This window comes from Simochromis diagramma, unplaced genomic scaffold (genome assembly GCF_900408965.1).
Source record: "Simochromis diagramma unplaced genomic scaffold, fSimDia1.1 OVJJ01000293.1, whole genome shotgun sequence".
NCBI classification, from domain to species: Eukaryota; Metazoa; Chordata; class Actinopteri; order Cichliformes; family Cichlidae; genus Simochromis; species Simochromis diagramma.
In genome coordinates this window covers 21,981,079-21,997,140 of record NW_024386801.1, presented here as the reverse complement: position 1 = coordinate 21,997,140, position 16,062 = coordinate 21,981,079, and the positions used below count along the sequence as shown (strand labels likewise).

General features: G+C 41.2%; 1 protein-coding gene across 2 annotated transcripts in view; it reads left to right on the top strand.

Moving 5' to 3' along the window:
• Positions 1-16,062, top strand: part of cttnbp2 (cortactin binding protein 2) — a 96,502-nt gene that overhangs the window by 3,637 nt on the left and 76,803 nt on the right. The window contains exons 1-2 of one of the 2 annotated variants that reach the window (XM_040026546.1): positions 2,635-2,927; positions 10,881-10,988. In XM_040026546.1, coding sequence (XP_039882480.1) covers positions 2,799-2,927; positions 10,881-10,988 — 237 coding nt within the window. In that variant the 5' untranslated portion in view covers positions 2,635-2,798. Of the gene's footprint in view, positions 1-2,634; positions 2,928-10,880; positions 10,989-16,062 lie in introns of those variants that run through there. The other variant, XM_040026547.1, reaches the window with a different exon arrangement.

The following is a 16,062-nucleotide window of genomic DNA, read 5'->3' as shown; positions in this document are numbered from 1 at the left end:
ACTGTGCTAAAGTACAATTTTTAAGTAGTTGTACTAGAGTTCTTTCCATTAGTTCTCCATTTACACTGACAGTAAAAGTTGTCAACTGGTATAACGTAGCATTTTTAGCTGGACAAATGTTTCGTCACTCATCCAAGTGACTTCTTCAGTCTCAGCTGACTGTAGGTTTCCCCACTCTTATAAACAGTACCTTTGCACATTGACTGAAACTAGCACCACTGATGAACAATGGACTGTGAGGTCAGTTTCTTGATCATTAATATGCAAATAGCCATGACCACTGATCAACAACCACTGATCAACAACCATTAATCTATGGTCACTGCCATGAGTACCATTCACAGAGAGTTGGGGAATGGCTGCAATAACAGCACTGTGGCCTTAGGCCCCCTCCTTGATTCAGAGATGGTCTTTCCTTTTTCATGTAAATGGCCTCCTTGACTCCGCGCACAAACCAGTGTTGATGTGTACATCCTCATCATTGAAAGAGTGTCCACTGGCCAACACAGAGGGTTAACTCCTCTGTGTTGTGCCATCCACGTCACAGAGGTTGTTTGGTTTCCCCGATGTATAAATCAAGGGAATCCTCCTGGCACTTAACAGCATACACTATATTACTTTGTTTTGTGTCAGGGGACCTGATCCTTGGGGAGGACCAATTTTTTGGCAGAGTGGGTTTTGGGGTTTCAAAGCCACAGAGACTCAGTGTTTAGAAAAAATGTGTCCTAACTGTTCCGATACTCCTGACACATAATTGATCGCTGAGGGTTTTCACTTAGGCAGCAGTTGTCCTTCTTCTCTCTATGATCACCTGGAGCTTTCTTTAGGTGTCTTCCCAGCTTTGACAAATGTCCACCTGGAATAACCAGATTTACTCAGGGCCTTCTTGATATGACGTTCTTCTGGCTTCTTGGCCGCTCAGTCTGTGGGGATGGTGTTCGCTCTGTGTTGTAGTGTCCTGATGACATCCAGTTTGTGCTCTAGTAGATGATGAGTCAAACCTTAGATACTGAGTTGTATGCGCTGGTTTACGGTACACATCAGCTTTTAAATGTCCCAATAACTGATGGACATGGGTCTCATTTCAGGGGTTCATAAGTATTTTTGTCACTGAGCAGTGAAATATTTTTCTCATGATAGTCTTTCTGGTTTTGCTAAACTGTGCACCTACCCTTGTCTGCCAGAAGGACATTAATGTTAATGTTATTGTCATTACAAAGTGATGTGAGAGCCTTCCTCTCCTCCATGCTGATGTTGGATGATAGGGGCTTTACATTGCTGAGAAAGGATAAACCTTTGATCCTCAGTTGCTCTGCTTCCACATTTGTATTTTTGTGTTTCAAACTGCTGTTACGCTACAACCAGATGAAGAGAATCAACTTTTTGGGGATTTCCTTACCTGGATGATTGAGCAAGCATCAAGGCAACAACACTGCTAGGTTTAAGTAAAGAAATTAATGAATTACATTATTGAAATACATATACAAATTGTTAATAATGATAATTTCACTGGAAGCTGTTTATGTTTTATTCATGTTTTTTTCTTTATGAAACTTTTCTATAGTGTAACACTGTAGAGTTATTACAAATTAGAATGAGACTTTCACTGATCTGTGAATCTCTTAAGCAGTAGCCTTTCAGCATATAATAACCTGAAATTCTGTTTGGACGTTATGAGATTGAGAAGGCTTTTCATTAAGTGAAAATTATGATGTCAAAGTGAAGTTGATTATTTATAAAGACTGCACACCATAAGTAGACTAACTATAAGAAATTTTTAATGTACGTTTTGTGATTTCAGTGACCTTGACTTTAAACCTTTAAATTTTGGATATATTTCAGTCAAATTTTGTCAAACTTTATTTATTTGCAAAAATATGGAAAAACCTTTAACTTGGACTTGCAGTCTAAGTTAAATGTACAGAGTGTAAAACCTCACTGCTAGATAGATTCAGTAGATTACATTTTTCAGTCAGCTGGAATTTGTTTTCTTACCCCTCCCAATTCAAGTACATAATTCCATCTACGGTGGCCTCTGTGTGCCTCGTATCTGGCCAGTATTTAGCCAGTGTCCATCTCAAGCGCTATATTCAAGATCGTAGGGTAACATGGGGGCTTCCACAAACTAGCACCGCTTCTATGTATTTTTAATGGATTAATTATAAGTTAATGAGAATGCATTATCTGATGAAAGATGTATTTACATACTAATAAAACTATATTTATTAATACAACATTCTATTTTTGTATTAAAGAATCTAATAAAAAAAAAACTTACTGTACTTTAATGATTGCTGACTCACTGCATTAGTTTGTGGTGTTACATGAACACCCAGCTCTTTATGACTGTCAGGTGATATCATTGTAATGCAAGTCTTGGAGATAAGGCAAATTTTAAATGATTTTGACATAACAGTTTACAGTAAATAAAGACATTTTTAACATCTTAATGTTTATTATAGTTACCTGGCCCCTGATCAAAGTTTGGAAAGCACTCATTTGTTGATTTTATAGCTACAGTGGCCAGCAAATGCTGTTGTCAATCAGCCTGTCAGAAAGCACCTCCTTTCCAGTTGGGAGCGCACCGGGTCTTCTCATCTGGATTTTACGCGTAGCTCGGTCCACGCCCACATTGCCCACCCCCTCCCAGCTGCAGCAGCCCGCACGCATTCAGTTGTAGGCTTTTAACGACTGACACTTGTCGTCTTTTCCCCTCACTTCAGATTGTCAAATCTCGTTTGTCTTTCCTCTTCCATGGCCGCGCATGCTGAGATTTGCGTTCAGCAGTGCAATAGTTAATGAGTGCCGGATGCGCCCTCACTCCAGCAGACCGCTACAGTACGAAGATGGCGTCGGAGGGAGCCAGCGGAGAGCAGCCTCCCCCGGTACAAACACTGGCAACCACCGTGCTGGGCAGCGTTGACACGGTAGGAAGCTTTGGGAAAAAGCGAAAGCCACACGTGTGTTTTTATCGGCGTGTTCCTTTATCAGTCACCCAGGAAAGAGGGCGAAATGTCGCGCGCATCTATTTTCGCACGGGCTCGTGAAGCAACAGCGGTGGCCAGCGCGAGCCTCGCGACAATGTCTGGGGAAAACAAGGGCTTCGTCTCTGCTTGGGCTGATGAATAACCCATAATTACTCTCAGTAGCCTCCGTAAAAGCCAGAACAGTGTTGGTTTTCCCCTAGCAGTGAATTCTTTTGTTCTCCTCTAGCGGCTGCTTTAAAGGCAGGCATCCCTCAGTTGTAATGTAATCGTGTGCTTGATGGAAGAGAAAGCGTCGGTGGCTGTACAGGTTGATATACAGTATTACATTGCAGTAAATGAGTTAATGCGTAGAGACTTGGAGCGAGCTGTTCGCCTGGCTGCAGGAGACTTAAAACTGAGTTTAGATTTATTAAAGCTGTCGTTTGCTCCCCCAAAGCTCCGCCGCTAGAGGTGAAATCTTTTTCATTCCATCTTGATTTTGTCTAAATTTTTCCGCAAACGATGAACACTTGGCATGTGGAGCTAAGTGTGGTGTGAAAGTGGTTTATTTAAATTGGCAGTCCTTAGAGACCTCACAGGCTTCCATAGATTCAGACTGTCAGACCTGAGGACTCAAGGCTTAAGCTTTTTTTCTTTTTCTTTTTTTTCTTCAAGCAGTCCTTTGTTATCACCAGCTGGTTTTGGGTTTCACATGTGTACAAGCACCTAGTTGTGATTTCTCTGTGCCCTTTCTCAGGTCACAGCAGCTCAGCACCCCCTATGTGCAAATGGATCGGTCTGTTGCCCCATCCGGCAGTAGGCCATGAAACCTTCCCGTCCTTTTGCTTGTTCCATGATATAACCTGTCTGACTGCTGTTATTGACTGGAACCCTGAGGCAGGATGAGCAGTGACACTCTTTTTAGTTTGTCCTTGTTTCAACTTTGTTACACATACAGCAAGTTTAGAAAAAAAAAAAACCTCTTTGGATGAGAGTTTGAAGAGGTAGGCTAGTGGAAATGTGTGGTGTTGCAATAATAGAACAGCAGCCACAGTCCCTGAGGTGGGTGGGTGGTAGTGTGGGTGTTGAGGAGATGGTGGGAGAAGAGCTGTGGGGGTGAGTGGAGGGCAGAGCCAGTGAAAAGGAAGAGGAGGGGGTGCTGGCCCCGTTCACCATACACCTTTCTAAATTGGTCTTAATTTCAGTGACTCAGCTGGCATAGCTGGGAGTACTGTGTCAGCCAGCCCCCACCCCCTCTTGAGCGTGCTCAGTACTGCCTGGAAGCTGCTTTACATTTAGCGTTGAGGCGAACAGGTGCGGCGGAGACATGGGAGTCAGGCAGCCACCTCACCTCTTCAGTACCAGTGCACTCTCCCTTTTCCAGGTTCCAGGGGGCTTCCGCATCGATGGCCTCCCACTCTCCCCTTCTCACCACCAACACCAACACCATGCCTGCAGTGGTTAAATAAAGCACTTTGCTCTTTGCTTACCCCTGTCAGACTCTGTTGTTGGCCTGAGCGGGGGGAAAGTTTCTCATTTGTGAGGATTCTGAAGTGAGGGTGGTTCAGAGAGGCTTTAGAGGTCAGTGAAAGGCACTCTGCCTGTCACCTCCCACCCATTTAATAGATGTTAGTGAATCAGACAGTATGTCTAGAAACTGAATTCTTTAAATGTTCCCTAAAAAAACATGAGCACATTGCCTACAGAGGACGGTCACGTGTCATTGTAGAATAGTTTTGTGTTACCAGATATACACCTTTGCAATTCCTTGTGGATGTTGTCCAGATGTTCTAACTTAGACTTTCTTTAAATGATGTAATGACTTGAAGGAAAAGTTGATTGATGTTGGTAGCATTTCCTTTACCAAATAACAAGCACCAATCCTGTTAGCTTCCTTCTGATTGACAGCTTTTGTTAATTTTAATGCTAACTGCTGTTTTGGAACTGTATCTTTCACCTCGTAATCAGCAAACACTGTTGAGGAGATGCTGTACTGCAGGTGTGGTTGTTAATTGGAGATCTTTGCAGCTGCCATGTTCAGAATACTGTAGATTCTGGTAGGAGAGAATTGTTAACCAATGTCAGCTCTTTCCTCTTTTTGCAGCAATAAAAAGAAAACACACAGACTTGAAAAGCAACTAATTATCACATTACTTCAGTTGCAAAGCTGTGGTATCGCATTACCTGATACAACAAGAGATGTAACCTGAGTACTCTGACAAGTTAGTTTATAATGTGTTATCCTTTCAGAAAAATAAAGCTAGCGTGAATGTTCAGTTCCTCAAAAGGTCACTTGAGGTTGACTCCAAAAGCGAATCAATCCCCATAGACTTGCATATGAAAAGGTCCAAATTTACAAAAGTAAAAACGTGTTTATAGCACAGGTATAGCCAGTTGGTGTGTGTTTAGAATCACCACTACCAATTGGAGTCACTAAACTGGACCTCTTCACTATATTTATGCCTTTTGAAACATTTTAATGGAATTATCTGAAAAGCAATATGGCTTGCTGTGTGTCACTGACCATTTAAGATGTGTTTGTCAGTGCCTTCCTGTGGTGCAGTTTATAGATACAACTTGCTAAGCCACCTTCTAGCATTAGCTAATAATATGGTAACTTCCGGTACCAAAGAACTAACATGTTGCCAAAGCTGAGGCTTCAAAATGTGGAGTCTGAAACCAGTAGGTGATGTCTCAATGGTTATAACCATCTTTTGCATACAGTCTATGGTTTCAGCATCAGTGTCTGATTACTTGTTTTGTTACAATCTGATAATGCTGTTAATTAAAGAAATATGCAAAATATTCCTTTAACTGTGACAAGATTGTCCCTCATCTTTAAATCTTACCTTTGTTATCTGGCAGAATTGTTGCGTAACAGCAGCCTAAGAGTGGCCAGTGGTGTTTATGGGGGATATGCTGCCATGTTGGACGAGTGCCATTAACATGAGTGGCCGTAATGTCGCTGCTGAAGCTTCTTCCTGACAACAAATTTGCTGTGCTCTGATATGGGGGAGTTCAAATGACCATGTAAACAAGTTGGAGAAGTCATCAGAAAAGATTAAACGTTATATTTGTACAACCTATTAAGCGGGTCGTTTCACTCAAATTACAGTACAAAAATACCTCTTCTCATGTTTTCCTTTGGAGGTATTCAGTCATAAAAAACTTCAGTCAAGTAAACTTACACAGGTTGGAGCCTTACACAGTCAAAAATAATAAGAAAAGTCTCATTATGCTCCAGAGGTAAATAAGTGTACTAGTAATTGTGATTCTCCCAGTTTGGCGGCATTTCCATGTTGCATGCATGGAATGGCTGTCACGTCATATAGTTTTGTGCTTGCAGGACATGAGTATGTGAGAAACTTGCAGGACTAAGCAGGATTTTGCCAGCAGAGCACAGTTGAGGAGCATTCAGAACGAGCAGTTCCCTTCCCTTGTGGCTCCAAGTGAAATGACACAGGCCTTATTAAGTGGACTGGGGCTAACAGTGAACAAGCCTATGAATGCTGGCAAGGCTGCTCATGCCCTTGGTGCATGGCTCACGGCTCATGGAACAAATTAGAGTTTGCTTCTTCCCTCACCTGATCACTGTGCACAGATGCCAGACTAACCCCCCCATTAACTCTACTGCTTTCACCTCACACCACCCACAACCCAAGGTCTTGTGACAGGAGGACACCAGCTAAGGGTGGACATCCATCAAGGCCCTCTGACTCATCCAATTTGTTTGAGCGGTGAAAACACTGCTGGGAAAGGGGAACTTGAGGATCGATTGGAAGCCTGGATGCGAATGAATCAATCCCACAGAATCTCTTCTGCTTTTATTTCCAGTCTTCAGAATAAAAACATGCTTTGACTAAACTGTGATGTGATTGACACACTACTTTTCAGCTTCTTGTTCTGAGAAGAGAAAACCTCTTCTCACCAATACGGGCCTATCTAAAAGCTTTCAAAGACAAGAGTGTTCCTTTATAAGGCAACATTAGCTCATTTGTCAGTTGTTCGAGCTTGAACTTTCTCTATTATAAACAATGCCATTAGAAGACACACAGAGGTAGTATGTTACAGAAATCTCTGATTCTGATGTTCAGTCATATTCCTTGTGAGAGTGCTCTGTAGACATGTGCAAGACTTTGATGAAATGAAGAAATGTTGGCGGAGGTTTTGAAGGAGGATACTAAATCAGGTTTAAATGGCCGTCTGACAACTGACACCTCAAGAAAGAGCAGGCAGCAATCAGTCTGATGTAGCTGAAACACTCTTGCTATTCTCATTGGTTAGTTGCACTGAACAAATAGTCTAGTGAAAAGCTTCTATATTTTGCAACTGGTTGTGGTGCTTTTTAGCAGTTGGTTAAAAGAGGCCAACAAGGTAATTAGAATTTCTTCTGTCTGTCTTCTTCCTGGGAAGTTACATCATTGTATTTATTTAGCTGTCCGGCTAAAAATGCCGCTCATTTTTCTCACATTGGTTTGACTTTAAAAGAAGACAGTGACTTTAAAGGTTTCTTAACAAGACATTTTGACACTTTGCTTTGAAATGCTGTCAGATCTGTTGGGTTATTCGGGGACGTGAGCAGAGAGTAAAGTAAAAGTAAAAGCAACAATGCAATGTTAAAAATGTTTTCCCGTGCACTGAAGCCCCAAACATTGCTGTCAACAGAGCTGCATGTGAGAGCTCACAGTTGCTCCCTAATATGAAGTCTGATTATAGTCATGTGCAAGCAAAGCAACCCACACAAACCAAATGAATGTTTTTTTTACTGTACTGAGAACACATCTTAATCAGTATTTCCTGCTGTGCGCTACATGTGACTAAGGGCAATCTTGGTCACTGTGCTGACTTAATTCTCCCAATATTCTGTGGAGTTCACTTCAGATGTTCATCACACATGATGAAGCACAAGTAAAATCAAAATCAGTGTACTTTGTTAATCCCAGAGGAAGAAATTACTATTAGCAAAATGTATCAGGATTAAAAAGGACTTTGTTGGCACAATGATCTCTTCAGCAGCATTATCAATCTCTAAATAAAAGGCTGGAACATAACTGTATTTTGTAAACTCCAAAAATAAAGTTCTAATTTTCTTAAATATTTCTTTTATCTTTGTAGCATAAATAACATGATTCAACATCAGGCAAAGCAAGAAGATCAGAGAACAAGTGGACTAATTCAAAAAGAGGGCAGAGGCAGTATATAGCAATTTTAGAAGTTGACCGGAAAAGGCTTGAGGGAAGCATGAAGTGCTCTGCTTGCTCACAATTACAGCCATCTCCACCCATTGGCCCTGCAGTTACTACTGACCAAATAGGTGCTTAATGACCTACCCAAATGTAATCAGACCTTAATGGCTTGGAGATAGGATGGCTAGCCTGACTTTAGAACTGCACTTAACCCTCTCAGGCTCAAATTAACTTTTTGTTGCTAATGCACAACCAAGTCCTGCAGTGGCACGTCTGAGTAAAAAAAAACTCATAAAATATGTATGTGGGGTAATCAGGTTGTTAGTTTTTAACTGTTGCAAATCGGCAACGCCTGCCTCGAGAGGGTTAATGAGACCAGTTGGAGACTGGGAGCAAGTAGAACATTAGTTACATAGGCTAAAAAAGGCGCTGCCATTGGCTGCTAAAGGTAAAATATCCATCAAGGTCTAAACTTTTCTTGTCCCAGGTTGTAAACACGTTAATTTTATAGCTGGAATCACATATGGTGGCATCCAAAGTGGCGTGCAGAAAGACTTGAATAATTCTGTGATGAATTTTGACAGAATCTGTGGCAAGATCTGAAAACTGCTGTTCACAAACGCTGTCCATCTAACCTGACTGAGCTGGAGCTGTTTTGCAAAGAAGAATGGGCAAGGATTTCAGTCTCTAGATGTGCAAAGCTGGTAGAGACAGACCCTAAAAGACTGGCAGCTGTAATTGCAGCAAAAGGTGGTTCTACAAAGTATTGACTCAGGGGGCTGAATAATTACGCACACCCCACTTTTCAGTTATTTATTTGTAAAAAAATGTTTGAAATCATGTATGATTTTCGTTCCACTTCTCACGTGTACAACACTTTGTGTTGGTCTTTCATGTGGAATTCCAATACAATTGATTCATGTTTGTGGCTGTAATGTGACAAAATGTGGAAAAGTTCAAGGGGGCCGAATACTTTTGCAAGCCGCTGTATATAGAGGTGCAAAGATCCACTCCTTCATTACGCTGATAGAGATGAGCAGGATCTATTCTCAACCTTGTCCAACACTGGAGCATCTGCACTTTATGATGAGGCGGTTACTACATTGAATGTTTACTTTGTGCCACAAACTAAAATTGCCATTGTACACCAAGTTTTCTACAGACTTTGAAGGAACCAAAGGAAACAGTGCAACAATTTGTAATGAGATTATGTCACACTACCAGAGACAGTGAATTTGGTATTAATGTTAATAACCAAAACAAAGATGCAGTAGTAAGAAACCTGCACCTAGTGGGGATGGAAAGGAGAAATCCAATAAAGTGTGTTACAGATATTAACATAGAAACCTGTCTGCAAAGAACTCAATTGCACAGTTGGAGGACAAACATGTAGAAAATGCTATGGCGAAAAAATATTTGGGTCTATGCGTTTGCCATTGGAGATGGACCAAACGAAGGTCACCATTACGTGGGGATTATACTTTCCGCTTTCGCAACTGCGCTAGAGTCCACTTGGGTCCTGGTAACAAACGGTTAGCACAAGGGTGCGCGTGGATTTCTCAGTAGAGTAAAAAACAACACTCATACTATAAACAAGACAACTCGGCTTGTGTGAAGTGTTTTCGGCTTGGCGTTGTGTACCTTGAGTCAAGTGTTTTGACCAATGCACAGAATCATATATTTAGAGATATAAGATGTAGTTGCTGCTGTTGTCTTTGTGAGTCTTTATTATATGGCGTGCTGCAGGGAAAAAACCTGTTCTAACGTTTGAGTCTGAGGTTTATTTTGAGCACCTGACTTTTTTTCTTTTTTTTTTTTCTTAAACTCTGTCCATACTCTTTCATGAGTCTTGCATAGTTGGTAGAAGATGTTTGTTGTGTCAGTGTCTATGGGACCTGTTTGCTGGATAATTTGCACAGTTCAGTTTTTTGCTTCCTATCAGACTTTTCATAACCGAACCATGTCCTTGCTTCAGAAGTAGCCTCTCATTTAGGAATGAGCTCCCCCTTTAGTTTTGGCTGGTCCTTCTGTGGTGCCGTGGTGACTATTGCAAACTGTCATCTAAAGCAATGAAAAAATATTGCAGTGAACAGTGTGTCAAGATATTATAATAATGGATTGCATTTATATAGCGCTTTTCAAGGCACCCAAAGTGCTTTACAATTCCACTATTCATTCACACACTGGTGGAGGCAGCTACAGTTGTAGCCACAGCTGCCCTGGGGCAGACTGACAGAAGCAAGGCTGCCATATCGCGCCATCGGCCCCTCTGGCCAACACCAGTAGGCATTAGGGTAAAGTGTCTTGCCGGCGACCTTCCGGTTACAGATGCGCTTCCCAACCCCCTGAGCCACGGTCGCCCCATATTGTCATCCAATATATTTTATCATATCACAGAGCCCTATTCAGAAAGGCCACAGTAAAAGGAAAGAAAGCTCTAGTGTAAAGGGTGATTGTTAAGGAAAAGAAAAGCTAGAATTAAATGTCATTTATATAGTGGCATCACAGCACAACAGTTACCTGAAGGTGCTTCATATTGTTAGGAAAAGACCCTACAATGAAGGGAAGGGTTTGAAAATGAAACTTTCAACCTACTTAAATCTGAGAATGATTAGTAATCATGATCTCAGTACTGACCAAAATAAGCCAGATCTTTGCACCAATTAAGCAGCCTTAATTGATCCTATTGTCTCTGACTGTCATGTGTCATCTATGGTGTTTTTTGCAGAAATGTGAGTTCAACATGGATAACCTGAGCAAACCGGAGCTGCTCACCCTGCTGAGTATCATGGAGGGAGAGCTGGAAGCCCGAGACCTGGTCATAGAGGCCTTGAGAGTGAGTCCAAACAACACATACATAACACTCTTACTGTCTATGCGACTGTTCGGTTAAATTGAAGTTACTGCAGCAGATTGCCTTTGTTAGAGGCTTCAAAGTGACATTATTAGCTGTAATTGTGATCCAGAACTGCATTAGTATCAGTTATTATGAATCATCATGACCCTTCGGGGTTATCACATTCTTTGTCTGCACCTGGGAACCAGCTAGGCTAGCAATGCTAACCGGATGAGTAATGCCCCTGTTTGTGGCACTTCATCTTCAAGGTTTGTCTTTGTGGACTGTTTGCTATTACACCAAGTGCACTGCTTTTCTACTTAAGGCTTGTAGATTAAAAAAAACAATTATTTACCCACTCACATTCATTTAGGTGCTATTTTTTTTTATACGTAAGCAGTTTCTAACATTCACACACTCCTGATGGATGCATCAGGAACACTGGGAAATCGATCCCCCAACCTGGCGACTGGTAGACGTCCAACTCTACCTCCCGAGCCACAACTCTGTTCAAATTGCCATCAAACTGTGAGGTTTTCAGTTATATGCTCTAATGCGTTCACTGGTGATTGTATTTGTGCCTATATGTTTATATATAATGGCAAGCCGATGAAGGTTGGGATGAGTGTTAATAGGACAACATATTGATCTGTGGTTACTAAATGATGAACCTGTGTCACCCTCATGCTGGAGGTTGCTTGTTGTCTGCTGGGGCAGGAGTTATTATTCCTCTCTCTCTCTCTGCAGTTCAGTATTTGGGTCATCACTGTTTGTCCACATACTACTTTAAGGGTTTTTTTTTTGGTTTTTTTTAAGAAGACACTCAAAACAAGGTTGAGCTGCAGGGGAGGAGAAGAATCTACACGTGCTGCTTGGCTGAACTGGTGACCTCTGGGTTGTGCGAAAGGCTTCTGTAAGCTTTTCTGTTGCTATTGTGTGTATGTGCTGTTAGCAAGCTGCTAATCTTTTCCACAGTTTGAGTTTCTCTCTCGCAGCTCTTCAGTTATCAACCGGGTTGATGCTGAACAGCTTCTAAACAGCTCAGCATCTCTACTTCTGCAGTTTACTAATATGTTTAACTCAGACTTTCTCTGGGTCGTCTGTCTTTTTGGCCATTGCCCTTTCTTTAAATTTAGAAAAGTCTGCCACCTGTTCTGTGTCTCTCTGCTGGCATTTGTTTGTTTTTTGTCTTGCTCCCTTGCTGCCACTTCACCCATGTTTTCTGCTGGCATAAAGAGTCCCTGCAGGCCCTATCTCCCCTGTGGATGGATATTCTATGGAGGTTTCAATGAAATAAGCCTCCTCTCTTCCACCCTCACAACTCTCACAGATACAGTGAGCCTATTTGCTCTGTCACAGATGAGCCCCATCCAAGAGAGAGAGATTAAAGGGGAAGGAATGGACACTGACGAAGAGAGTGAGAAATGATAAGAGACAGAGTTAAAGAGTTAATAGAAGTAAATCTAGAGTGAGACGCCCTTCATTGTGAGTTCAACTTGAAGCAAAGACAATGGAGGGTGGGGGGGATGCAGAAAGACGAATGGAGGCCTCATATTATCTCCGACAAAGCAGGACAGTGTGACAGAGTGGATTATACCCACTCCCACTGAAATAACCAAAAGAAAAGCATGAGCTGAGCCACCAGCTGCAAGGCTGCCAGTGACACTGGACTGTGCATTATTTTTCTCCCCCAACCCTCCACCAATCAAGCTAACCGGCCTTAATGGTCAACATCCCTAAAGCTCCTTAGACTGGCTCAGTTACAGAGCTACACAGAGAGCTGAACCCTCAGCTCCTAATGTTTTTTGCACAGGTTCAGTGTGTTGCAAATTCCCTACTGTACTTCTCTGATTCCACACCAAAAGTTTAGATCAAACTTCCTTGGCTTGGCATGAGTACAGTGATCATTTGTGGTGTTTGGGTGTCATTAAGAGGCTTTGGTGGCGCAGATTAATTAGCGTGTGGCTAAAGCTGGCTGAGCTGCCATATCTGGCTTCATCCCGGAGAAAAAGAAAGGAGGCTGTAAAGAGATTAGCCAAACGACAGAGATATCACATGATTACCACAGCCGACGGCTACACAAGTCACCTATTCTTCTGTGCCAGGAGCCTTTCAGGGGACATGTGGAAACTGCATCTTTACACCGTTCTCAGTGCAGGAAACAAACTGTTTTTGTCAGTGATCACAGACCATGGACATAAGGTCCATTTCCAGAATGATGTGGCTGCTTTCACCATTTTTTACTGAGAAGCTACTTGAGTCACTATGGGTAAATTTTCCAGCCAGAACCAAGATGAAGTCTTTGGCTTGTAGCCAGTGGTACTTTCCCACTAACACAAAGAAATAGTTTTCCAAAGACACCGTTTTTAAAGCCTCTTTAGCATTGACGAGAGAATAGATGTAGGAAATCTCAAGGTCGTTAAATCTCTTTAATGTTCTTGACATTTCACAGCCTGTCTCTACTTCTACACTGGCTAGAAATGAATGTTTTGAATGAAAGAAAGGAGAAGAAGAAAAAAAACGCTTTCACACTAGATACTAAAATAGTCACTTAGTTTTGTTTGTTATGCTTTCAGATGTTCTCTTTGCATCAGTGTGAACTGTCAGATAAATACAACCACAAAGGAAAAAGGCATTTTGGTTATAATCATGATTTACATTTAACTACAAAATCCTCCATTGCAACATCATTATCAGCAATCAAAACACAACGAGTTCAAGCACAAGTAACACACTCCTCATATTGTTTGGATGTGTTTACTACGAAGGATAAAAGATTTCTGGTCACGAGAAGTGAATGCTGATAGCACATTATCATCATAAAGAGGTTGTGATAGATCACTGAGGATTGCCTCTCCTTCCCCCACCATTCACAACTCACAGGGCTCACATCATATTGTGCTGTTGCCCACCTGCAGTTTTATTGGACATAAATCTATAGTTCATTCTTATTAGCTGCATGAAGAATAATCGTTTTAATCTTTTCTTGTAAATGACACTTGTGTTTAATTTAATTTTTCATCAGTCAGTGTCCATAGATTCTCATATTATTTGACACCTGCAGTACATTCACCATTGATTGTGTGTTTTCTTCTCATGAAATCAAAAATCTTTGGGTTCTTTTGGAGTTTAGCTGAAGAAAACTAGCACGACACGAAGAAAGAAACTCATGTAGAAAGGCACAATACTTTGTTTCTTCTGTAATCAAACGAACAATGACAAGTTATTCCTAAATTCAGAGGAAATACTTTGTTTGACTTTGTTATTAGCATAACAATGAGCATCTACTGAAACTGTGGTACATTAGTCAAAAAGTATGCCAAAGGTATCCATGTGATGCTTCTGAGAGTCATCTTTAGCTGTGAAAAAGCAAAGTGTAGAGGTAGATAACCACTACATGAGTGTGAGTGTCACCATGCAATACTACTATTATATGGTTTTATTAGCACAGATAGACTTATAGTATTAAAATGAGCATTATTTTACACAATTTACAGATTCTGATTCTATTATCAGTATCTCTTGTTTCATCGATTCTCACTGAGCTTTCATTCGCTTTTAAGCAGCATATCAAGGACGATGCATTCTGCAAATTAATTGCATGCTGTGTGGTCAAATGTTTGTGCCTGTTGGAGGTATTTCCCTTCTTTGTTGTGATCAGTGTTGTCAAAAAAAATCTGTCAAGAACATTTAGAGCACTATGCACTATGTAAACCAAACACTCAGCGTGCTCTGAGAAGCTCTGGACAGTTGGACAGTTTGTCAGACGTTTTCTCGCTGTTATGTTCTTGGTCTCAGTGGGACAGAGATTGTACGGATGAAAGTGTGCAGATTGGACGCCTGTGATGTCGTGAAAAAAAGATTTGACGGGATGATTTCACTGGCAAGAAGCAGTTATGTGCAAGGCCATTGGGGGAAAACATCCCAGTAAGATGCCTTTAAAACACTGCAGACAAGCTCTGAATGAACGTTATTGTCTGTTCACATACAAATACAGAAAGGTAACGGAATTAGTCATTTTAAAATGCTCATCTTGAAGTTGGCAGTTATATTACATTATGTCTGTTCTGGCATTGAATAAAAAAATCAAAAATTCAATTTATACATCATTCTTACTCAAATCTCTGAAGACGTCATTAATGATTGGAAATTGTTTCCTCCTTTCTGTTTACTGCAGTTTTAGGTCAGTTGGACGAATATGCAGTTTAACCACTTGAGTGGTCAAGAAGGGCTTTGAGCCTGGAGAAATGATGAATGGAGTCATGATCTTGACTTGGTTGCTGACATTTTAAGGTTGGGTGATGCATTAAAAATTTTCCATCCGGCTACATCAAGCCAGATTTGCAGTCCCATGTTTGTTTCCATTTGAACGGCTCTTGCGACTGGTTATGGGAACCAATGCAGTGGCTATGAAAACAAATTTGTGTGCAGTCCTCCAAAAATGTAACCGTGGTTGCTCAGTGGTGTTAAAATGTTTTCTTTAAAAACATAACATTTTAATTGGGCAGGTAAATACAAAGTTTGTTGCTTTTTTGACAGATAAACCAATAACCAATGAGCAGTTCATTCAGAAAGAATGTTTTTTTTCTCTTTTGAATCTTTATTATTGCTTTTTAATAAGAGAAAAGTACTTCCTATCCCTTTAATCGATGGAATAATTGCTAGGTTACTCGATTAATAAAAAATGACAATAGGGCTTTGGAGCGTGATGTCACGGGGGTGGGCGTGGAAAGGATTTTGGCCCGATCCGCCATTTTGGGGGTCTAGCGCAAGTGAAAACGGAGCGAAGTCACACATAACAGCCATGGTTCATATTTGCTGTGTGGTCGGCTGCAATGTTCGATCACACGACCGGCAAGAGAATAAGCTTGAAAAGGGTTTATCTTTTAATTATTTCCTAACCCGGAAGCAACATGAGGCAGCTCGTGTATCGATGTTACCAAATGAAGGCGTCTAGCCTGGATAGCAGCTGTGAGACGAGCTGATATCCAGTTCTCTTCCATCTCCAAATATCTGTTGGTGCTCCAGACATTTTCATTCCGGTAAGTTCTAAACATGTTCATATCACTCTTTA